The sequence below is a fragment of the Brassica napus genome, chromosome C8 (genome assembly GCF_020379485.1).
Source record: "Brassica napus cultivar Da-Ae chromosome C8, Da-Ae, whole genome shotgun sequence".
In the NCBI taxonomy this organism is placed as follows: domain Eukaryota; kingdom Viridiplantae; phylum Streptophyta; class Magnoliopsida; order Brassicales; family Brassicaceae; genus Brassica; species Brassica napus.
This window is the reverse complement of record NC_063451.1, coordinates 27093497-27116535: the sequence shown is the minus strand read 5'-3', so window position 1 is coordinate 27116535 and position 23039 is coordinate 27093497. Positions and strand designations below refer to the sequence as shown.

General features: G+C 38.0%; 6 protein-coding genes across 6 annotated transcripts; 5 read left to right on the top strand and 1 right to left on the bottom strand.

The window, feature by feature from the left end:
• Positions 1 to 2168: 2168 nt before the first annotated feature.
• Positions 2169 to 3454, bottom strand: LOC111208882. The gene is made up of 2 exons (XM_022708494.2): positions 3091 to 3454; positions 2169 to 2976 (listed from the first exon to the last, which is right to left on the bottom strand). The coding sequence occupies exons 1-2, from the start codon at positions 3148 to 3150 to the stop codon at positions 2380 to 2382; spliced, it is 657 nt and encodes a 218-aa protein (XP_022564215.1). The 5' UTR covers positions 3151 to 3454; the 3' UTR covers positions 2169 to 2379.
• A 1106-nt stretch (positions 3455 to 4560) lies between these two features.
• LOC111208752 (probable calcium-binding protein CML13) lies at positions 4561 to 5513 on the top strand. The gene has a single exon (XM_022708158.2). It carries the CDS (start codon positions 4894 to 4896, stop codon positions 5338 to 5340), a length of 447 nt encoding a protein of 148 aa, XP_022563879.1. The 5' UTR covers positions 4561 to 4893; the 3' UTR covers positions 5341 to 5513.
• A 1286-nt stretch (positions 5514 to 6799) lies between these two features.
• Positions 6800 to 10297, top strand: LOC106406716. Its single transcript, XM_048766890.1, has 10 exons — positions 6800 to 6895; positions 7042 to 7315; positions 7441 to 7469; positions 7556 to 7676; positions 7811 to 7892; positions 8097 to 8214; positions 8290 to 8447; positions 8520 to 8634; positions 8718 to 9838; positions 9920 to 10297. Exons 1-9 carry the CDS (start codon positions 6800 to 6802, stop codon positions 8838 to 8840), a joined length of 1116 nt encoding a protein of 371 aa, XP_048622847.1. The 3' UTR covers positions 8841 to 9838; positions 9920 to 10297.
• A 5592-nt stretch (positions 10298 to 15889) lies between these two features.
• LOC111208980 (probable disease resistance protein At1g12290) lies at positions 15890 to 19088 on the top strand. The gene is made up of 2 exons (XM_022708672.2): positions 15890 to 16957; positions 17260 to 19088. The coding sequence occupies exon 2, from the start codon at positions 17281 to 17283 to the stop codon at positions 18319 to 18321; it is 1041 nt and encodes a 346-aa protein (XP_022564393.1). The 5' UTR covers positions 15890 to 16957; positions 17260 to 17280; the 3' UTR covers positions 18322 to 19088.
• LOC111208979 (disease resistance protein RPS5-like) lies at positions 18333 to 18928 on the top strand. The gene is made up of 2 exons (XM_022708671.1): positions 18333 to 18531; positions 18624 to 18928. The coding sequence occupies exons 1-2, from the start codon at positions 18333 to 18335 to the stop codon at positions 18926 to 18928; spliced, it is 504 nt and encodes a 167-aa protein (XP_022564392.1).
• Positions 19089 to 20316: 1228 nt separating the features above from the next.
• Positions 20317 to 22806, top strand: LOC111208751 (glutathione S-transferase T3-like). Its single transcript, XM_022708155.2, has 3 exons — positions 20317 to 20429; positions 22023 to 22095; positions 22180 to 22806. The coding sequence occupies exons 1-3, from the start codon at positions 20317 to 20319 to the stop codon at positions 22804 to 22806; spliced, it is 813 nt and encodes a 270-aa protein (XP_022563876.2).
• The last annotated feature ends 233 nt before the right edge of the window (positions 22807 to 23039 follow it).

Genomic DNA, 23039 nt, shown 5'->3' with positions numbered 1-23039 from the left:
GATATGTTCGATCATGCGACAATGCAGCCGACCTCTTCACAAAATCACTCCCTACCTCGGTATTCAGAAAACACATCCACAACATTGGGATGCGCCATCAGAAGGATCTATGACTGTTCATTCGAGGGGGAGCTTACGTAGTTGTACTCTTTTTACCTTACTATGGTTTTTCCCATTGGGTTTTCCTAGAAAGGTTTTTAACGAGGCAACAAAGACGTTAAGCGAGAGCGGATAGTGACACCGATCCCCAAGGGGGAGTGTTATGAAAGACAGCCAGCCGTAATGTTTGAATATATAAAAAGATGTGGGGCCCGCTGTACTATTTGCACAGTGAATTCTTCTTCTATATAAACGATCGTTTCGATCGTTTATAAACCACACCTCAACCTTCTCTTCTCTCTTGAATAAACTCTTTCTATCAGTGTTATTAATTCTACGGGTATAAATTTTTCCTTTATTTAAATTCCCGCGATACAATAAAATTCCAGTTCTTTTTATAACAATACACATTTTTTTGTCTTTTTCAATCTTTTCATTTTTTCAGATGAAGTGACAAAATTTTGCTCTATTCAATAAATGCAGTTTCCGTTACATATGGATTTATTGTTTGTATTCTACTTCTTCCATTAAAAATCCACCCGTATATTAGCTCATAGTGGAAACTACAAAAAAAATTAGTTCAATAGAAATAGTTTGAATCCTATCTCCAGCATCAAAATCCTTGGCTGATTGTTTTTCGTAAATAAAAATTTTAAATAGGCACTTCAATAATTCAGTAGATCTCATGAATGTGAAAGACGGTATCGACATCAGTTTGCTCAAAATGAGATATATGAAAGTCTGTATTTACTGTTTGTTGCTTTAGGAATAAATATTAGGAGTAGGGGGAATTGTCACATTAAATACTGAGTGAGAAGAGAGCATCAAATGCATATCCAACTACCTCATTTATGAGATTAGTTGATACACATTACCAAACAACACATCATTTGGCCAATGACTTGATAGATGGGTGTGCCTTACTCATTGGTCTCCAGCTCCTAACTTAAATTCTCATTCTGTATTTCATGTGATTATGGTTTTGAAGTTAATAACTAAACATGAGAACTGAGATGACCAGAGAATACTAGAGCATGAGAGAGTGAGATCGTCCATAAACTAATAATTTTGAAGGGTTTCTGGTTTTGGGCTCAGCTGACTTTTGCATGACATGTCCATATTCATTGGTTGGATCATGTGCACGTGACGCCATTTTAATTTTTTTTAATAAGTGAGATAAATATCACTGGTCGCATTTACGGGTCAGAGGGCTCAGGTTCCGGACTGCCCAACACCGCAGGGAACTTTGGATTACGACAAAAGGCAATCGTCATCTGTTTTTCCGCCTATATTGTATTTTCCCACACGTACATTTTCAGTCATCAAACCTTCCTTTTCTTCACTTTTGAATTTAATTGATTTTTTTTTATTTGAGCAAAACCAAATGATATCCACCAAAGCCTCTTTTGATTTAACTAGTTGGATTTTAGATTAATCATATCAGGCTCTAATATTTGATCAGTTGGGTTTTGGTCCAAGTACAACCAAAACATATGTTTTACAAAACTTCTACTTTTCAATTAACCGGACATTGATATTAGGAGCCTTGAAATATTAAACCGGGAACAAGTGGTTTAATTTTCCTCTTCTAAGAGTTATGTGTTCTCTAACGTGATGGGCTCAAGCAATCCTAAAGAACTGTTCTTGAGCTCAATATTAATACCTTCAGTGATAATTGTGCTTGTATGAGTATTCTTCAATAGTCGTTCTAAATAAATGTTCTTTGACCCAATGGATCATCTTCTGATAAGTCTGAAGCTCATCACAGGAAACGCACTAGTGGAATATTATCCACTGTCCTTGTACTTCGTCACATGATGATACCTATATAGTAGCAGAAAATGAAATTGTGAAATAAGCAAGATTTACAGATTTGTTTACTCTCTTAATTAAACAATGCAACATTTTGTTGTGTACAAACACGTAAAAGACATAAACACTTATAAAAATATATGCAAATACATGTTTGCGATTTGTATATTGATTATGCGAATAAATAATTTATAACTCTTTAAACCTGTATTTATACAATCTCAAAATTTGGAATTCATTTTTCTTTTAGGAAGATCTAAGCCAAATGAATATGTCTTTTTACTAATGCACATAGATTTAATTCCCTCCAAAGTCAACACATTCTCATATTATCAGTTGTAGCTGATATCTAAGACAAGTATGATACAATATCAATTATCAACTATGGAATCTTATGATCCTATGTACAAAAAGTAAAATACAATAATCCAAATAAACATTTCTCACATTTTTCTGTCTCTTGACTTTCTAAATACTAAATACATGTTCTTCTCCCGAACTCTGATCAACATGTGTGATCCATCTTCTCTTCTTGCTCTCAGTCTTCCCAGAGTTCCTTGCCGCCACATAAGCTATCTCAATACCTCCAGTGACCGGAAGAGTCACCTTTCTAACAACGGTCCGGTCTCTTAAACCCCTTGTCCAGCTAAAACCCGAAGCATTTCTCGAGTACCCGTTTCTACAAACCACAACCGCTCCACTGCTTCCAAACGCAGCGTTCCTCAACGCAGCCGCTGCAAACTCTTTGTTCCGCCAATCCACGACCAAGAAATCTATTCCTTGTATCTCCTTCATCGCGCTTTGAGGTTCTTCAGCGATGATCGTCTCTGGTAAGTTCAGGGGAGATGAATGTTCTTGAATGGCTTGGAGATAAGCAGATTCTGATAACGTGTTTTGTACGATGCATATGTGTTTCGCGTTTGCGTGTCGGCTCGCGACGTTTAAGCCAACACTCGAGGCTATTGCGTCTCCGTATGACCAAGTTTCCACGATCAGCTTCGCGTTCCATCCGGCTGCCATCGCCGATATTAGCTCCGCCGCGTCAGGCGTTTCAAGATTCTCGCACTGAAGAAAAAAAAAACAAAACAGAAATGAAAAAGATCATTACAAGAGCGACTCACGACACGATGCTTGTGAATGATGAAGAAGACAGTTTCTACCGGAAAACAATAAACTTACAGATTTAACGGTGTCTAAGTAAGCCTTAGATGCTGTCTCAGGAGACCAAACCAGTTTCATTTTCTTCTACTTTCTATTGTCTCTTGGGTTCCTCGTGTTGCTTGGGGTTTAGTTTACTGAGGTTGCTTTTATAAAACACTTTGACAACAAGGAAAGTCTCGTTTCGTTTTTTATTGGTAGATATTTAGATGTGGCCCATGTATTTTAGCTTTGATTTAAGATTTAGCCCTAATACTACTGAATTTAATGATGACAAAACTACTGAATTTAATCAAATCACATTCAGATTTAATTGTTTACTTATTATCCTTTTATTTGAAGAACGTAACAATAAAATCGCAAAATGAAATATAGATAACTGAGATAGATAGAGTATAACAATCATGAAATTGTGGTATAAAGGTAAGATTTAGAAACTGTGTAGTTTTAGTTATTTTTTTCTACCTTCTAAAGATAGGGTTGTGTTTCTAGATCTCTCGACGTTGATATTACTATTCCAGTGGATTCAGACGTGTAAGCTTTAGATTTGGACTATCGTAACGAGATTTAGTTAAACTACTTTATAATTAGTAAGCTTTAGATTTGGATTATCGTAACGAGATTTAGTTAAACTACTTTATAATTAGTCCACGTGATTAATGTATGATGTTTGATATTACATGCATGAATCTGTATAACAGTCCTTGTCCATAATTAAGGTGAAATCTTACGTCAAGATAAATTGTTATCTAAATGATTTAAGTTATGTGCAATTGAATGATCATTAAAATACTTTGAATAATCTGCCTCTCATTGATCGCTGATAAGGAGTGTTGGATAGTTTTTCCATCCAGGGATAATGGAGATTGACAAGGATAATGCAAAAAATTCAAACAAGTGAAACACAATTTCAAAGCACACTAAAGAACGATAAAGTATAGAACTCAAACATGTGAATATTATTCAAGTGGAAGGTGGCTTTTAAATCACATGATGGTATGATTTGCTAGATACATTGATGGTGACCAATGCATTTAGCCAAATTGTCTTTGTGCCCCATAAATCCAAGTCAGTGGAACAAATACAAACTTTTTATAATTCCTATATCACTTTGACAATGACTCTATAGGCCATGGTTTAAGGAAAATATTAGGTCATGTTGATTTCTCTTTACCCCCACTTTCTCACTTAATCATTAAATGTATGGTGGACTTAAACATTCTAAGCAATTGGTTTTTCTAACACGTTTCAACATTCATAAATAGAAAAATCCAATTTTTGACCAAAAAAAAAAAAAGAAGTAAAATCCAATTTCTTCGATCTGTTAAACTTTAACTTTCACATTTATGGTAGACAAGAAAGAAGATGACGAAATGAAGCACAGAATCAAATTAGATACATGTTTATCCACTTAAATACATCTAGTTTTATTCATTAACATTTGAGATGCCCATTAAGAATAAAAAAACATTACTAAGGAATCGTGATACAAGTGGTGTATGTTCACCACTTCACCTAGACTTATGCAAATCGAGCTCAAGAGTAGCTAACATTTTGATTTGATGTTGAAACTCTACAGTCTTATCTACACTTAACAAAAAGTTTAAGAAATGTTAAGTAAATAAAATGGGCCAGGCTTCAAAGGGCCAGAGCTAAATGGGCCTCAGATCTAGATATTTCGAATCGACACTTGTTCCGTTTTAAAAGTCGCAAACTGCCACCACACACTCCGTTCTCAATCTTCGCTGTACAGAAAAAAAAAAAAACCAAATCAAAGGAGAGAAATCCCGACCCGGAATCCGACCCGAAAACCCGGAATACACAATGGGCAAGGACGGCTTGAGCGACGACCAGGTCTCCTCAATGAAGGAAGCCTTCACGCTCTTCGACACCGACGGCGACGGCAAAATCGCGCCCTCCGAGCTCGGGATCCTGATGCGATCCCTCGGCGGGAACCCGACCCAAGCCCAGCTGAAATCCATAACCGCCTCCGAGAGCCTCACCTCCCCCTTCGATTTCGAGAGGTTCCTCGATCTGATGGCGAAGCACCTGAAGACGGAGCCGTTCGATCGCCAGCTCCGAGATGCGTTCAAGGTGCTCGACAAGGAAGGGAGTGGGTTCGTGGCGGTGGCGGATCTGAGGCATATATTGACGAGTATCGGGGAGAAGCTGGAGGGGAGTGAGTTCGATGAGTGGATCAAGGAGGTGGATGTGGGATCCGATGGGAAGATTAGGTATGAGGATTTTATTGCGAGGATGGTTGCTAAGTAGTGAGATCTTGTTTGTTTGTTCCTTTTGTTTTGGAATGTTACTAACTTCTTTATTGTTTGTTATGGAGATGTTGTGTGGTGGTGGTGATTCGGTTGAAGTTTTTAATCTTTATGCGTTTGTAGTTTGGTGGTTTTTGGATCAGTGAATGTAATTGAGTCCAAATGTGTTTGCTTCTTGGCTCCTTTTGATCTCGATTCATGACTTGGTTTCATGTTCTGCATCACACTGTTGTGTTGGTTGTTGATCTTATACGTTTTGGTATCCTTCACTTGGTGTGTAAGACTTGAGTTTTAATCATGTGGTGTTGGATTATCCTAATCTTGTTAAATGAATCAGATTAGAAGTTCCGCATCAGAGCAATTTTGAAACAGCTTATGCTCTGACATTGTAGTTTCCTAGTTTTTGTCTTGGCCCTGGGTTCTTGACTCCGAGTTTGCCTCTGATTCTTGTTAATTGTTATGGTAGGTCTGTTATATAGATGGTATGGCAAAACATTACTTTTAAACCTGCAATCATGTGAGTTTCAAAGTTTGATTTGATAGATGCATACTTTTGCATGACTGCATGTTCTAATAATATACACAGTCCAGTATCTGGTGTTTGTTTACGTTAGCTAACGAATTTTATTTGGATGTTCTGAAAAATATGTCACAATTGTTATATTGTCTTGGAATCTTGTGTGTACAGAACAACTAGTTTTAGTCAACTCGTATCTAAATTTGATTTGATTATGTGTTCCAAGCAAGCACGAGTTGATTATTATTTCAATTCACCGGAATAACAGTTTTTATGATCATTGTAAATCATCTTATATAATAAAGCCAAGTTTTCTGCCTGCTTAGGCTATCCACGTCCTTTTTTAGAGTGCTTTTTTAGAGTGGGGGAAATGATGACACGTGTCGATCCGGTATAGACACGGTGTTGTTCACGCGATCTGCGCAGGAGTGCGCGTGGTCTCGCTTCCGTTTGAGTCGCACACGTCTTATTTATCTTTGGGCTTCGGTTTCATGTGTTTTTAAAAGAGCCCAGTCTTAGGCCCAGGTGATCAGGGTCGTTTACAGCCGCGTAGATTTAGGGTTATTCTGTGTTCTTCTTCTTCTTCAGACGAGCCAACTTCTCGCGTGTTTTGACATTTCGATGTGTTTTTTTTTTCTTTTTCCCACCGTACCTTGACACAACCCGCTCCCTTTCCTACCCGTAACGTCTCATATCTTCTTTAATCCGTAATTTATTTTGCGTTTTCTCTTCATTAATCCACTCCTCTTTCCTTGAGTTTTCGGTTAGACTTTTCGTTACCTCTAAAACTGCCTGGATCTGCAGCTATATATACCTCACATTCCTATCATGAAAACCCCAGCTCAAACCAAATCTGAAACTCCAACTCAAAACATTCGATTTCCAACCGACCGATTCAGATGGCTAATTCGTACACTGTTCTCGCTGATTTGAGGGCCGGGAGATGTTTCAATACGGCGGAGGTCCGCCTCTTGAGGTTCTAAACATGAACAAAAGGGGACAGCTGATGAGCGTAGAGATGTTATTAGTTGATGAGCATGTAAGTTTCTTTTCACACTTTCATAATTATCTTCTCGGTTCAATCTCTTGATGTTTAGAAAAATTCTTCCAATTTTACAATCACGTAGTAAGTCTTTCATGGTTTGTTAACTGTTCTTAATTTTTGCTTTTTCTTCATATGAACAGTCGACGCTTATCCAAGGGTCTGTTCCTGCGGCTATACAACTTACGTTTAGGGGTCGTTTAAGCGAAGGCTCTGTGTACACCTTAAGTGGGTTCGATGTCACACGCAGCAACCCGAAATTCAGACTTTCTGATGGGCCTGTCTCCATTCGTTTCAATGAGGGGACTGCTTTTGAAAAGTTAGCAACCACTACGAGGAAAATTCCGACAGAGCATTTCCGTTTCCGACCATACGACCAGATACTTGAGCTCGCAAACACAGGGAAACAACTTCCAGGTATTTATTCCTTTATTTTTTTTTCATATAAGGATTAATGTTGGGTGCATACGATGATATTAGACGTTATGGGTGAGCTTCGTGCAATAAGGAGCACAATAACGGACCGTCTACCTAGGGCACAGCGTGTTATGCTAACTTTACGCCTAGAAGGGTAAGCTCGGTTATCTGATCTCTGCTTCTTATGATTGATTACATAAAAGCAGCCATTTTAAATTCTTCGTAACTTATTATGTGCAGGGATGTAAATGTTTGTGTAAGTATGATTCTCTGGCCCTTGCGTTCCATGGCAAGTTTGATGGATACGGTAAAGAGCCACGAATTGTTCTGGTCACCAGCATAAATCCGAAGATAGTTTCCGGTAAGAGATCATTTGAGTTGGATGATCTTCATTGACTTGCCTTTCCGTATTCTCTGTTAGTGCAATATTTCATAGTTTTCACGTAGTCATGGTCCGGTGGTCGTTCACTTAGATAATTATGAACGTTTTGGCAGGCAATTTGTATCTGAATGGCACTTCTGCCACACGTGTGTTCTTTGATTGTGAGACTACTGTCGGAGCAGAAGCATTAAACCGGTAAGTCCTTTCATTTTTATTACATACTACATTTATATATATAGCTCCTCCACACTACTTTCATTTTTTATTACACAATACATTTATATATATAGCTCCTCCACATTATTAACCCGCAAGTTTTTCATTTTTATTCACACTGCTATAACTATTTATATTGTCAGTTTTGCATATCGTTTACTGCTTCATTGAATTTTGTTACAGATTGCCCGGCGGTGGGACAGACCAGGGAGAGTCTTCAACTAAGATGGTTCATGCACAAAAGATCGAGCCCCTCACCATTGCAGAGCTCAACAATTTTGTTCTGACTGGTGATCCTCAGGTATAGAATAATGTGTGTGCAATTTTCAACCATTAATAATAGGTTAATATTGATGTGTGTTCCATACTCTAACAGATCATCGAGTTTCTCTGTACTGCCAAAGTAACTGGTGTGCAGGAAGATGAGGGGTGGTGTTATATTGGCTGCTCTGTTTGCTCTACAAAACTCACACGCCAAGAATCTTCATTCACATGTGTCCCATGCAACCTAACAAATGCTGTGGCTAAACTGAGGTAGTTATTTCAATTTCAAATTTGTTTGCGCCATGGAAGGATACCGAATTAAAAAATTGTTATGCCCGACAGGTATCGAGTGGTTTTCTCTGTGTCAGACGTCACTGGCATTGCTGGTTTTGTTGGCTTCGATAAGGAGGTTGCTAAACTGACTCACGTTTTAGCATCCGAAGCTGCTCAGATTGTGGTGGGGCTTATAGGCTTTCGATTTTTTCTTTTGTTACTATTTTTCCAACTCTAACGTATTCTAATAATCTTATCGGTTTGCAGGGGATTGGTGTTAATGCTCAGGTTCACACTGAGCTACCTCGATCACTAGCTGATAGGGGTGTTCAATCCGGATATCGGTTCGGTTTCGGTTTGGTTTTTTCGGTTTTTCGGTATTTCGGTTAGTAAAATATAACTACCATTCTAAATCCATATTTACTTCGGTTCGGTTCGGTTTATATACCGTCGATTTTCGGTTTATTCGGTTTTATACCAAAAAATATAATTCTTTATTTTGGGATCATATTATATGAATTTTAGAGTCTTGTTGTCAACACATTCATTTATCAAAAAATATTATAAGATTAAATAAAAGAACAAAAATAAAAAATGTTTCTATCATCTAATAAAATAATCAAATCTATAATTAAAATCAAAGCTCAAAATTTTGATAATAAAAATAAAAAACAAAAAATAAAACAGAAGCACGAAGCACAAAAAATAAGTTATTATATTCTTTCATATTTAGCGTTCATTAAAGTCATGTTTCTTCTATTAAACACGAAACTCTATTCGTTTATAGATTAAAAAAATTGTGAAGAATTTCCACTAATTGTTATCATCAAATTTATAATTTTTATTTCAATTTAGTCAATGCTAAATTAAAGCAAAAAGATCAAAAGAAGACTAAGAAAATAAGAAGCATGTTTGCGATGAATTGTTATTTAATTATAGTTCAAGTGTTTTACAAATCAGGACTATTTTATTACTGTAAAAAATATGGTAATAGTTATTAGCAAAAAAATTAACTTATGATTTTCATAAGTTGTTATAAAATATATACATATTTACATGTTTCTATTTTTTGATCGGTTTTATTCGGTTTATTCGGTTTTATCGGTTATATACCGAACCATATCCAAATCCTACGGTTTTTTAAAAATCATATCCATTCGGTTTGTATGGTATATACCAAATCCAAACCATATTATCTATTTCGGTTCGGTTTGGTTCGGTACGGTTCGGTTTTGCCATATTGAACAGCCCTACTAGCTGATGTGATTGGGAACACCTACACTTTCCAGCTCAAGTTAAAAGACTTCAATTTCACTGCAAACCACCAAACCTTCACTATTTCTCGCATCTTTTCTGCACGAGAACTTGCACCCATCCCAAGCTTTGCTGTAAGTGCTGCTTCCTTCTCCTTATGTGAATTTCTTTATTTATAAATAGCTAAACACAAATATTTCATTGGTTTATGTCAGGAAGGTGCTCAGGATCTTGAGCCGACGATTCCTCGAACTGTGGTCCCAGGGTCGGATTGTATAGGTGGAAGCTCATGCAATGTTGCAGAGGAACCCACCACCTCTGATGGTCTACCTGCAGGGCTTGAAGCAGCATGCGAAGGAGTTGATATCGAAGGGTGTGCCTCGAAGAAAGCACGTGTGGAATGAGTCATATCTAATGACCGAACAACCACGTTTTTCTACCATTTCCTGTTTTTGCATTTTGAGCTTTGCCACTTAGTATAAGCACAGTCTATCTTTTCTGCTTTGCTGTTTCTGACAAAAACTCTATCGTGGTTGTTCGTTTTTCTATTAACGGAAATCTTTTCGCATTAGTAATCTACATTATTTGGTTCATTATTGACTATTTTAATCTGATGGCCATGCTTCCGTCGGACTGATCTGTAGTCTTTCAATAAAATACAAAGAAAACATCATTAGAGATAATAGTAAACAACTCAATCACCCTTTTGTCAAATGACGAAGAGATTTAAAACATCCTAAGAAAATAAAAACTCTCAGTTTTTATATAAACACGTTCACGTTCTTCATAACCTTTAATTTCCAATTTTTGAATTGGGGTGCATGTTAAAGCTTTGAGTTCTCGATTGCTAATCCTAGCTTAGTTTGTTTCCATTTTGATTTTCTTCTAAAATAATTAAAAAAAAAAACATATATTACCTCTAACACGGAAAAAATATATTTTCTTCCCATGCAATGAAGTATGAATGCTTATCACGATCGATTAGAAACTTTAAGTTCGTTTGGGTATTAAAATATGAAAAACACTTAGGTTATCGAAGTCTGAAGATATTTCTAACACAAAAATGCATTAGCTCTTCATACAGCTGTAGATATATATTACGTACACGATAACATAAATTTAATTTTTCCTACAACATGCTCAACCATATTTTGGAATAACGACTTTAGTCCTTAACAACAGATATTACTCTAACAATCGAACCATACCCTCATTTATCGACCCAAAATATAAACAGTTTCATTACACTAACTTCCACTAAAATACCAATTACAACACTTTTTAAACATGACGAACCTTTCAACAACACTCATCTACATACACTCATCACAACTAAATACCAACAACACAAGGTTTTGGAAAACGGCATCAAATCAAATATTCGACCCCGGCGCTAAAATATCCCTAGTTTATAACAAAAACAAACAAAAGTAACTTCCACTACTAGACACATCAATTTGGATAAACTAGGCCTGGGCATTTTACCCGGATCCGAAGACCCGAACCGGAACCGATCCGAAAATACAGGTTCGGATCCGGGTCCATGCTAAGTACCTATTGGGTCTTTTTTTGGGACCCGCGGGTCTAGGTTCGGGTCCGGGTCCTACCCGAGACCCGTTCGGGTACCCGAAGTACCCTCAAATAATTGTACATACTAAGTATATTTGGGTGATTGAGTATATTTTTGGTATTTTGGATTTTTTTTAAAGTTTCGGGTTTGGATTTTCGGGTATAATTGTAGGTTTTGGGTGAAATTTTAGATTTTTAGAAAATATAATTTGGGTATTTAGGTAAAATTTGGGTATGTTATGGGTTTTCGGGTCCAGTTCGGGTATTTCGGGTCTATTTCGGATCCTAAATACCCGAACCGATCCGAATCCGAAATATACCAGAAAATTTTGGATATTTTACGGGTATTGAAATTATAGACCCGAACCGATCCGGATCCGACAAGATCCGACCCAGAACCGACCCGAAAAGTTATAGGTACCTATATGAGTCTAAATTGCTAGGACCCGAAGGATCCGGACCCGACAATATCCGACCCGAACCCGACCCGAAGACCCGGATGCCCAGGCCTAGGATAAACCTTGACTTAACACGCAAAACTAGGAACCGGGGAAATAAAACAATGATGGAATTGGTTTTTGTAGTCTCAGCCAAACCTCTCAAGAATACAATTTTTGATGGTTGACGTCATATATAGTCACATGAGAGTTCAAGGCCTCAAGGGAATCTACTCAAAACTAAGACCATCCGCAGCGGCGGATCTTGCGCGGTTCGTGGGCTCGGGATCATAGGCCCGTTGTATTAAAATAAAAGAGAAAATGAGTTTAAACCCGTGAACCGGCTCTTCCGCGTGAGCCCGTACGATACGGGTTCATGACACGCGTCGACGAGGGAGAGGCTACGCGAGCTCGCGTGTTGAGTGATAAAAAAAGAGTTTCGCGTTGGATATCTCATTTTCCCTTCTCTCTTCGTTACCTAGGGTTTCTCCGTCTCTGAGGCGATTCTCTGTGCGACTCGATACCCGTTGATTTTGTCGATCAAATCACCGTCGGAATCACTCGTAGAAGATCTGAGGTGAGTCTCCACCACTCCGACGGTTTGATTCATTCGATCTGGGGTCGAGAGGTCGAGAGCTTTCTAGGTTAAGGGAAATCGATTTGGGGGTTTCGTCTTAGGGTTACAAATCGAAAAGGGGGTTTTGATTTCTTGGTTAAAATCGACATGGTTGTTCGTTCTAGGGTTCATTTATCTAGGATTTTAATTCGATTTGGGGGTTTCGTATTAGGGTTCCAAATCCAGAAGGGGGATTCGATTTCTTGGTTAAAATCGACAAGCTTGTTCGTTCTAGGGTTCAATTAAATATTAAAAAGACAAAAATCGACAAGTTAATTTGAATTAAAAAAAAAAAATTAAATATTATTATTTTAGTCTTATGAACTCTTTCTTCAGGTTCACCAATGCAGAAAAGGACAAATACAGGTTCATAACTATTCATGGACCCACAAAAAAATATTAAAAAAATCATATGAACCCCAAGGAGGGGTTCACCAATGCTCATGCTCTAAGCACACAAAAACCAAGAGAATGATACTTTCCTTATATAGTGAAACAACTTTTAAGGATTATTGGTTGTTGTATTTTAATGGATTTAAAAATCCGAACTAAATCTAGTGTTATTGGTTCTATGATTTTCAAATCTGTATTAAAATCATGTGTTATTGGTTTAATGATTCATAAATTCTGTATCAAATCAAGTGTTATTCAATAGTACGAATTTACTAATATATTTGATTTTATAATGGATTTGAATGAATTTGTTTGGATTTTTTAGTTAAAAATACAAAGACTCAAATCCGAGGGAAAAATTCCGGATTTACATATTTTACTTGGATTTATAAATATTATATGGATTTCTAAATCAATCAAAATATATAAACCGATAACACATGACATTCATTCAAGATGAGGTTATGAACCCCTGAAGGTTTGTTTGGGCCATAGTATAACGGGCCCTGTACCATCATCTCGATTCTCGAGGTTAAGCTAGAGAGGCTTGGGATAGAATCGAATCCTCGGCGGAAGAGAAGATAAGCTCGGAAATTACATAGTGATGATGAATATAAACTAGTATCCTCGCAGGTACTTCTGTTGCTTTAACAGTTCTCGTTTTAGTTTCCATTGCGGATCGAATGTGTGTTGTGTTGATATTCCATTGGAATGCCGAATGGATTAGTGAGTCTTATCTTTTCATACATCGCTAGTTATTTTTTACTTAATTCGAATTTGCTTATTGCTCTGTAATACTATGTTCTCCCTGTTTTGTGCAGTGATGGGAGGTTGTTTCTACTTCTCAGTGTCATTATGTGTATCAGTTTTGTCGAATGGTTATATATTCTCGTCAAAGATGGATTCGAGATTATGCGTCTGTAGGTATGGGTGGGGTGGCAAAATCACACCTTTCACGCAGATCAACAATAGAGTGTTGTGAGACAGATGCCGGATTTATAAGGTTGAAGTAGGATTTTGCCTACTCCTCCCATACCATACAATTCCCTTAGTCCTGAATCCATCTCTGATGGGTAACTACTGGAAGTCCAAAGCTGAGAAAGCTCTCTGGACTTTGTTTGTTACCTTCACTCAGCTTCAGCTAACTCATACGTGAGCTCTGAATTGGTATGTTTCTCCACCTTTTACCACTTTCTCTATATGTTTTTGATCATTTCTTTGATCTTTCTCTGTCTCTTCTGTTTCACATTTTCTGAATTATTAATGTGAGCTGGATAGTTATGATGCTGAAGGAGGTTGAGAGTCTCAGTTCTCAAGGAGAGTTTTCTGAGGTGACTGAGACAATTTCGGTGGCTAAGGTGGATGAGATGCCTGTTCAACCCACCATTGTTGGTCAAGAAACAATGTTCGAAAGGGTATGGATTCATCTCATGGAAGGAGGAGTCGAGATTGTGGGTATGTATGGCATGGGTGGAGTAGGCTGCTTCGAGGTTATCATATGGGTTGTGGTGTCTAAAACTCCAGAGATCCATAGGATTCAAGGAGACATTGCCAAAAAGCTAGGCCTTGATGGGGGAGAGGAGTGGGACCAAAAGAATGAAAACAGAGAGGCCTTGATATACACAATGTCCTCAGGAGGTGAAAGTTTGTGCTGTTGCTGGATGATATATGGGAGAAAGTGAATTTGAAAGCCGTTGGAGTCCCACATCTAAGCACGTCTCGTTCTAGAGATGTTCCGCAGCAGAGCAACTTTGAAACCGCTTATATCCTCAGACATTGTAGTTTCTTGTTATGGTAGTTTTTGTCTTGGCCTTGGGTTCCTGACTAGGAGTTTGCTCTGTTTCTTGTTATGGTAGGTCTCTTATGTGTAGATGATAAATGCCAAACATTATTTTTAGAGAAAATTATCTAGTATAATCATTTTTAAGTTTTTATCACAAAAATAGCTGTCAATTAAGAAAATGACCAAATTAATTTTATTAAATTGTAAAAATGTATTTTTATTTAACTAATATAAACTTAGGATTTAGAGTTAAAAGGCTGATATTTTGGGGATAGAGTTTCAAATTTTAAAAATAAAAAATAAAATTTTTAAAATAAAAAATAAAATTTTCAAAATAAAAAAAGATTATTTTGGTCATTTTCTTTCTTGAGGTTATTTATGTGACAAAAAGTAAAAAATGACTATCCGAGATAATTGCACTTAATTTTAATCTAATGCAATCATTGGAGGTCCAAAATTTAATTTGATAGATGCATACTCTGCATGTTTTCATATATACACAGTCCAGTATCTGGTCTTTGTTTACGTTAGCTGACGAATATATTTGTTGGATGTTTTGAATGCTTTGTCAATTGTCACAATTGTTATAGTCTGAGGAATATTGTTTGTACAAAACGCTATAACTTTTTTATTCTTTCTCTCATGACGCGTAGTTTCTTTGTTCCAAGCAAGAACGAGTTGCTAATTATTTCAAGTTACCGGATTAATAACAGTTTTGATGATCATTGTGAAATATTTAGTTGATAACCCAAACAAAACAAAAGTAACTTCCATTTATAGATACATCAATTTGGCCAAACCTCTCAAGACCACAGTTTCTGATGGTTGAGGTCAACAACCCACTTAGACTATGGACGGATTCGTGAGATAGTGGTCCATAAGTGTTCAAGGCCTCAAGGGAATCTACTCAAGACTAAGCAAACAAAAACATCTAATACAAGAGAATGGCACTTACTGTATATAGTAAATTAACATAACGATTCTTGATGAATGAATATGTTGGGGGTTAAGCCCAAAGAGATGGTCACTCGATGAATCTGAAGCTACATCCATCATGTCAACGTCCATCGAGGGTTAAGCTAGGGAGGCTTGGATATCCAATCCTCGGCGGAAGAGAAAGTTCGTACATTACATAATAAAACCTCGTATCGCAGGTTGTTTTAGCAGTTGATTATTAAGTTAACTCCGCGTTTTAGGCTTCATTGCGGATCAATTCACTTTCTTTTGGATCCAATGTGTTTGTGTTAGGAAAATAGCAAGCTCGATAGGATTGAAAACTTTAATCACTGTTTCTGTCTGATCTTTTAAATACATCGCTAGTTATTTTCTTACTTAATTCGAATTAGCTTATGGTACATGTATTGCTCTCTGAAAATATGTTCTCTCTGTTTGTGCAGTTGACTGAGGTTTTTCTACGTTCAGTGTCATTATGTGTCTCGATTTTGTCGAATGGTTATATCCTCGTCAACGATGGATTCGGAATTACGCGTCTGTAGGTATGGGTGAAGTGACAAAATCACACTTTGACGGATATCTGTAGTAACCGATAATGTACAAAATATCGTTGAATTCTGAGAATGCCCGCTATCTTAGCCTTCTTAAGTCTGTTGAATTCTTAAAGAATGCCCAGAAGCAAGGTTTCAAGAGTTGTTTAACACAAAGCTCTAAGTTTTATAAATCAAATAATCAAAGTTGTGTCTCTTACAAATCAATAGCTCACTATTTATACTAATAAGAAAAGACATAAATCCTTAAGGATTATGATCTAACATTCTATCCTAAAGTCTTTAATCATTATCTTTCTAATTATTAAGAATACTTATGTTTATCTAGAACAAGAATAAAAAGGAAACTAAAAACCAAAGCCCATAGAAATAAGATGCTAAGCTGCATCACACTTTCACGCAGATCAACAATAGAATGTTGTGAAACAGATGCTGGATTTTATAAGATTGTGGTCTGTAAGATTGAAGTAGGATTTTGCCTACTCCTCCCATACCATACATTCCCTTAGTCCTGAATCCATCTCTGATGGGTAACTACTGGAATTCCAAGGCTGAGAAAGCTCTCTGCACTTTGTTTGTTACCTTCACTAAGCTTCAGCTAACTCATACGTGAGCTCTGAATTGGTATGTTTATCTTTCTGTGACTCTTCTGTAACACATTTTCTGGATTATTATGTGAGCTGGATATTATTTGAATGCTTATCTACAGGGAAATGATTTTCATGGGAGTTGTTACTTTTCTAGTGAAAATAGTTTTGAAATTCGTAATGGATAGTGAAACTGTAGAATTAATGGAATGAAGGAACAATAGATATATTTGATTGTGGATCAATTGGTAGACGTTCCAGCATCAGGAGTTGTAAAATATATTCAAGAGGTATTTATTAGAGAGAGAGCTTCACAACTCCCGATCATGGAAATGGCAGACTTCCCAAATTTTGATCCCGCGGGTACGTCATGTATAGAAGTCAAACAATCATCTGTATTACTTATGCATCAACTTTCTATCGTTTAGCAGAATGAAAAACGGTAGAACCATTTTAATAATCTTTTAACTGCGCATGCTGTGCTCATTTTGTCCTGACACGTAGTGAATGTTGTGTGGCTATCCTCTGGATATCTTCACTACAAACGCTCTCTTTAACTCGTGGCTACTGTTATATTGTTCATCAATTTTACATTATTCCTTTCGTTATTTACACTTGTTACTCATATTACAAGATTTTAGTTTTTCATATTTTGCAAATCGCAGATAAGGCTAGCTGGTTCAACTATGAGTGGTTTTGTGACGAGTGTCCTTGATCAGGCGTTTACCCATCTGTGTAGCTGCTTTGGCGTTGAAGTCAATTATGTTTGGAACCATGAGAAGAATCTGGCGGCTCTAGAGGACACCATGAAGGTACTCAGAGCAAGGCGAGCTGATGTGTTGACAACGGTGCAGAGGCAAGAAAGCGAGGGTCTTCAAAGGCTTAACGAAGTTGAGGTATGGCTTACGAGTGTCGAGAATATCCAAAATCAAGTCTATGATTTGCTTCTTACCCGTAGAGATGAACTTGAAAAGTTGTGTATTTGTGGTCTTTGTACAAAAAAATTGAGCTCAAGTCATAGCTACGGGAAAAGGGTTTTCGAGATGCTGAAAAAAGTTGAAGTTTTAGAATCTAAAGGAGTGTTTGAAGCGATAGCTGTGGCAGTGGAGAGGCCTTTACCAAAGACGATTGTTGGTCAAGAAAAAATGCTCAAAAGGGCAATGGAGCACCTCATGGATCATGAGACTGGGATTATGGGTCTCTATGGTATGGGTGGAGTAGGAAAAACAACTCTTCTCGAACAGATCAACAATAAATTTATTGAGCACACAGTTGACGGGGTCGAAATTGTCATATTTGTTGTGGTGTCCAGCGAGCTACGGGTTGAGATGATTCAAGATGCGATTGCTGAGAAACTAGGATTTCTTAGAGAGGATTGGAAACAAAAAGAGAAGAGCCAGAAGGTCGCTGATTTGTACGCTCGTATGAAGACAATGAAATTTGTCTTGTTATTGGATGACATTTGGAAAGAAGTGGATTTAAAAGAAATCGGAGTCCCATTTCCGACTAGGGAAAATGGATGCAAAGTAGTGTTCACTACTCGTTCTAGGGAAGTATGTGGCCAAATGAGGGTTGATGATCCAATGGAAGTTAAGTGTTTGGAGTCCAACGAAGCTTGGGATTTATTCCGTAGTAATGTTGGGAAAATCACATTAGAAAGCCACCCAGATATTCTTGAGCTATTCAAGAGTTATCTATTCGAATCCTTGAGGAGGAATCAATATTGACTCTTCCAGATATGGCGGTTCTCAGTAAGCTCGAAATGGAGCATAGTAGAATGGTGGAGATAAATGTCAAGAGGAGTACACCATCATTGAACAAAAGTCCAACAAATGTAAGCTTCCCAAACCTCTCTACAGTGCATGTAGTTAGATGCCATGGTCTAAAGGACTTGACATGGCTTTTGTTCGCACCAAACTTAAAAGTTCTTACCGTTGGTAGTTCAACTCAAGTAGAGGATACAATCAACAAAGAAAAAGCTGCGAATATTCTCACAGAGAATGAGGCAGTTACCATCATTCCTTTTCAGAAACTAGAGCGTATGATTTGCCAGAGCTGAAGAGCATCTATTGGGGTCCTCTCCCTTTCCCACGTTTGAAGAAATTCAGGATAGATAGGTGTCCAAATCTGAGAAAGCTTCCATTTGATTCTAAAAGTTGCAGCAGCGCGGGTGAAGAGCTTGTCATCCACAGTGGAGAACGGGACTGGATAGATAAGGTTGAGTGGGAGGACGAAGAGACTAAAGAGCGTTTCCCACGTTCCATCGGTCCTTCCGAAACTGAAACAGTTCTCGAAATTCTGATGGAACTCTCTTCTACTTTTGCATCCACTTGAAATTGTGTCTACTGCTTGCGTCCACTCTCAAAAAAGTTGGTGTTTCTAATCAATTTATTTTCTATATGTTCATGTATATTCTGTGTTTACTGTTTGTTTGGTGTGAATATCATTACTCTCAAGAAACTTTACATAAAAGTTATACAGTTCCGTTTTGTAATTGCTTGTATATTTGTGTGTTATGTTTCTGTTTATTTTGTTTTTGGATCTGGATATGGTTCGTCAGTCTATAGGTATATTATACCCTATATAGCGGGGCTGATTTGATCAACTTTCAGTGTGAGAGCCACCTGCCTGATGATTTTTCTCTATGAAGATTTTTTGAATCCTTTCACAAGTGAAGTTGTTGTTATTTCGTAGAGCTCTGAACTAGAACTATGTTCCTCCAGAGAGAAACTACTAATTAGTAACTATATGAGGTGAATTCTTATGGTCTAAGTCTAGGCTAGTTGTCTCAGATTCATGGACTAGTAATCTCAGTGTACTGCTGGATGAAATATCTCAGTTGGTCTCTTTGAGATATCTCAACTTGTCATTCGACTACCAATTGCTATACTAGAGTTGAAAACACGGATACACCCGAATCGGAATACTTGAGGAGACTTGGTAGTATCAATGGTATATCGAATTTGACAGCATTGGGAGGAGTCACTACTACATTCCATAGTGTCTCTAGATCTCAAGTTTGGTCATGGTAGCAATTGTTATATTCTCAAAACGTTTGTATTGATCGTTCTGCCCTTTCTTCTACCACTTCTGTATCCTTAAGTGTTCATCTGATCATTCTACTGTATGCGTTGCTGAGGTTCTTGTGCTACTTGGGAATTCTGAAATGTGAAAATGATGGAGTTGCCAATTATCCAAAACTAACATATCAAAGTTTCTTCTTTATGCTGAGCGTGCCCATGAAGATGGTTGTAGCCTGTAGGGATTTTACAGAACAGGAGAGTGATTTTGCATTCAGGTATTAATGGTCCCTACCCATGTTTGAGCTGCACATCAAGTGGTCAATTTTGACAGATGTATCAGAATTAAATAAGAGACGTAACTCAAAAATATCATAATCATTGAAAAGTCTTGATTTATTTTTTTGTTTGCCACAGTTCCATCAGTGACAGCTTTGCATTATTTTCCCACTATGTGTGGTTGAGACTTTCATATACGGCTAAGGGAACTCAAGTCTCCGGAAACTGCCGAAACAAGTATCAGAGTTGGTCTCCTTGCGCTATCTTGACTTGTCATGGAAATACATGAAGCGGCTACCTCTTGGTTTACAAGAGTTGAAAAAACTCGTACATTTGAGGTTGGATTACATGAAGAGACTTAAGAGTGTTTCAGGGATATTAAAACTGTCTAGTTTGATGAAACTGCAACTACTAGAGTCTAAAATGTCGCTAGACATGAGCTTAATGGAGGAGTTGCAGCTCTTGGAACATTTACAAGTCTTAAACATAAGTATCAAGTCAAGTTTGGTTGTGGAGAAGTTGTTATATGCTCCCAGGTTGGTGAAATGTCTTCACATTGTAGTACTGGCTTTGCCAGGTATGGATAGTCTTCGTAAAGTCATCATAAGGAAGTGTGGAATGTGAGAGATAAAGTTAGCGAGGAAGACTTTATCATTATTAACTCAAGGCTTCCCGAATCTCGCTAGTGTGCATATAAGTAGTTGCAGTGGCCTGAAGGATTTAATGTGGCTGTTATTCGCTCCAAGCCTCACTAGTCTTGAGGTTCTTGACTCAGGACTAGTAGAAGCAATAATAAGCCAGGAGAAAGCGCTATGAGTGTTAATATCATTCCTTTCCAGAAACTAGAGAGTCTACGCTTACACAATCTAGCTACGTTGAAGAACATATATTGGGAACCTCTGCCTTTTCCATGTCTAAAGACAATCCACGTAACAGAATGTCCAGAGTCGAGAAAGCTCCCATTGGATTCTCAAAGTGTCTCCAGGGTTGAAGAGTTTGTTATTAAGTACAAGGAGGAAGAATGGTTTGAAAGGGTTGAATGGGATGATGAAGCCACTAGACTCCGTTTTTTACCCTTTCTTAAGTTTTTTGGACCTGAATGGCAAGTTACCTATGTGCTGTAGCAACTTTCAGAGTTGTCTGAGTTGGAGCAATACAATGATTTCAATGACAAGGGAGAAGATAGCCTTTACTATTTAATGGAGAAGCTCTTCAAGATGGACAAGCTTTTCACATGATTTCAGAATCAAATGACTAATAAATCAAACAGTTTTGGTAACATTTCATCAAACTAGATGCAACAATTAGTGTATTGCCCTTTGCAGTTTTCTAAGTTTGATGATCTTTCTTCACGATACATACATACAGAACCAGCTCACTTCCAAAGAACATGAAGATACCGCCTAGGTAAAACTAGTGTATATGTGTTCTCTGTTCTGCTGCATGCTTTGCCTGCACAAGTTGTCATGGGACCTGGATTCAATAAGGAAAGTAAGTTTCCATGTCTTTGATGCGAGGTTGCAGAGAGGTGTTTTTCGTGTTTCTCCACTGTGATTTCTGTTAAGTCACAAGCATGTTTGGTAACATCTTCACGTCATTTTTAAAAAATAAAATCTTGAAGGGTTAAGAGCATGAATATCACGGTCTCTAAGCCGCGTATTTAGGTGTTTTAGGATTAAAAAAAAAATGTGTTAATTAATTAGAGACGTCGTTTAATTAAGCGATAGAGGAAACAGTTTTATGGGACACACGTCACATATGCACCATCCTCTTTCTTTCTTGACGGATCATTTTCTCTCTTTCTCTGCCGAATCCTCGACGACATCGAATCTCTCTGGTGATCTCTCCTCGTGATCTCTCCTCGGCGCTGATCTCTCCTCGACGGTATCTTTCGTCGACGGAATAAGCCGGCATCTCTCTCGGTCGAATCGTCGACTCTGTCGGTCTCCTAGGCGACTCCGCTTCTCTGTCGATCTCGTCGACGTGCCGGCGTCTCTCTTGCGATCCTCGACGGCTCTGCTTCGGTGTCGGTCTCGTCGACGATTCACACTCCTTTCTCGCGATCCTCGACGATTCACACTCCTTTCTTGCGATCCTCGACGACTCCCTCTCTCCACACCTCCTAACAGAATCCTCTGTCTCTGTGGCTCGTCCGAGAAGGCGATTCTCCCTCTCTCGCCGTGGATCTACTGGAATCGGAAGGTAAATGTATTGTTGTGTTTTTCAATCATGCATGCTTAGATTAGACTTCTTCTTGTTCTGATCGCGAGTTTTATTTGTTTGTAGGTTCAATTCTGTCTCGCGGTGGCTCTCTTCTCGGCTAGTCCAAAACTTGCTGGCTGTGAAAAACGCGACGGGAATCAATGCAAGCAACGTTGGCACAAGCTCAATGAAGCAGTTTGCAAGTTTTCTGGGGCATATGAAGCAGCCAGAAGAGAGAAAACCAGTGGCATGAATGACAATGACGTTCTAAAACTAGCCCACAAAATCTACTTCAACAACCAACAAAAGAAGTTCAGCCTTGAACATGCGTGGAACGAGCTTCGCAACGACCAGAAGTGGTGTAAGCTCGCTACATCTAAAACTGAAAGCAGCTCCAAAAGGAGGAAGTTCGCGGATGGTTCACATTCAGGAGCAAGCTCTCAAGTCAATGAATGCGATGCTGGTGTAGAAGGAACATCTCGTCCCCCTGGTGTTAAGGCTGCAAAAGCTCGTGGAAAGAAGTCGCAGGTTGAGGGGCAAGATGTGTCTGATTATCAGTTCATGTGGAGCATGTGGAGCATCAAGAAGGATGACTTGGCAATGAATCAACAGCTCTCCAAGATGAGGCTACTTGAGAAGCTTCTTGCAAAGGAAAATCTAGCTGATTATGAAGAAGATCTCAAGAAAAAGCTCATAAATGAGCTAATGTAACTCTCGGCTTTATGTCTTCCTTATGTTTGTGTCATGTTCTAGTAGTTTATTTCATGTTCTAGTTGTTTCATTTTATGTCTTCTTTATGTTTCACGTTTCATGTTCTCGGCTTTAGAATCTAGTTTGTTTCATGTTCTACTTAAATTTGTAATGATTTGCTCTCTTGTTCTGTTTTATGTCATGTTATGTTTCTTGTTCTATAAGCAACTTAATGTTTTGGTGTTTTGTTGAGT

Bases quoted from the DNA above. Each gene is read 5' to 3' on its own strand.
- LOC111208882 (XM_022708494.2), bottom strand. From the start codon at position 3,150: ATGAAACTGGTTTGGTCTCCTGAGACAGCATCTAAGGCTTACTTAGAC. The intron at 2,977-3,090 runs GTAAGTTTATTG...TTTTTTCTTCAG, and splicing joins ACTTAGACACCGTTAAATCT to TGCGAGAATCTTGAAACGCC.
- LOC111208752 (XM_022708158.2), top strand. From the start codon at position 4,894: ATGGGCAAGGACGGCTTGAGCGACGACCAGGTCTCCTCAATGAAGGAA.
- LOC106406716 (XM_048766890.1), top strand. From the start codon at position 6,800: ATGTTTCAATACGGCGGAGGTCCGCCTCTTGAGGTTCTAAACATGAAC. The intron at 7,316-7,440 runs GTATTTATTCCT...CCTAGGGCACAG, and splicing joins CACAGGGAAACAACTTCCAG to CGTGTTATGCTAACTTTACG. The intron at 8,448-8,519 runs GTAGTTATTTCA...TATGCCCGACAG, and splicing joins AATGCTGTGGCTAAACTGAG to GTATCGAGTGGTTTTCTCTG.
- LOC111208980 (XM_022708672.2), top strand. From the start codon at position 17,281: ATGAGTGGTTTTGTGACGAGTGTCCTTGATCAGGCGTTTACCCATCTG.
- LOC111208979 (XM_022708671.1), top strand. From the start codon at position 18,333: ATGGCGGTTCTCAGTAAGCTCGAAATGGAGCATAGTAGAATGGTGGAG. The intron at 18,532-18,623 runs GTAGTTCAACTC...ATTCCTTTTCAG, and splicing joins CTTAAAAGTTCTTACCGTTG to AAACTAGAGCGTATGATTTG.
- LOC111208751 (XM_022708155.2), top strand. From the start codon at position 20,317: ATGTCGCTAGACATGAGCTTAATGGAGGAGTTGCAGCTCTTGGAACAT. The intron at 20,430-22,022 runs GTTGGTGAAATG...ACCTCCTAACAG, and splicing joins AAGTTGTTATATGCTCCCAG to AATCCTCTGTCTCTGTGGCT. The intron at 22,096-22,179 runs GTAAATGTATTG...ATTTGTTTGTAG, and splicing joins GGATCTACTGGAATCGGAAG to GTTCAATTCTGTCTCGCGGT.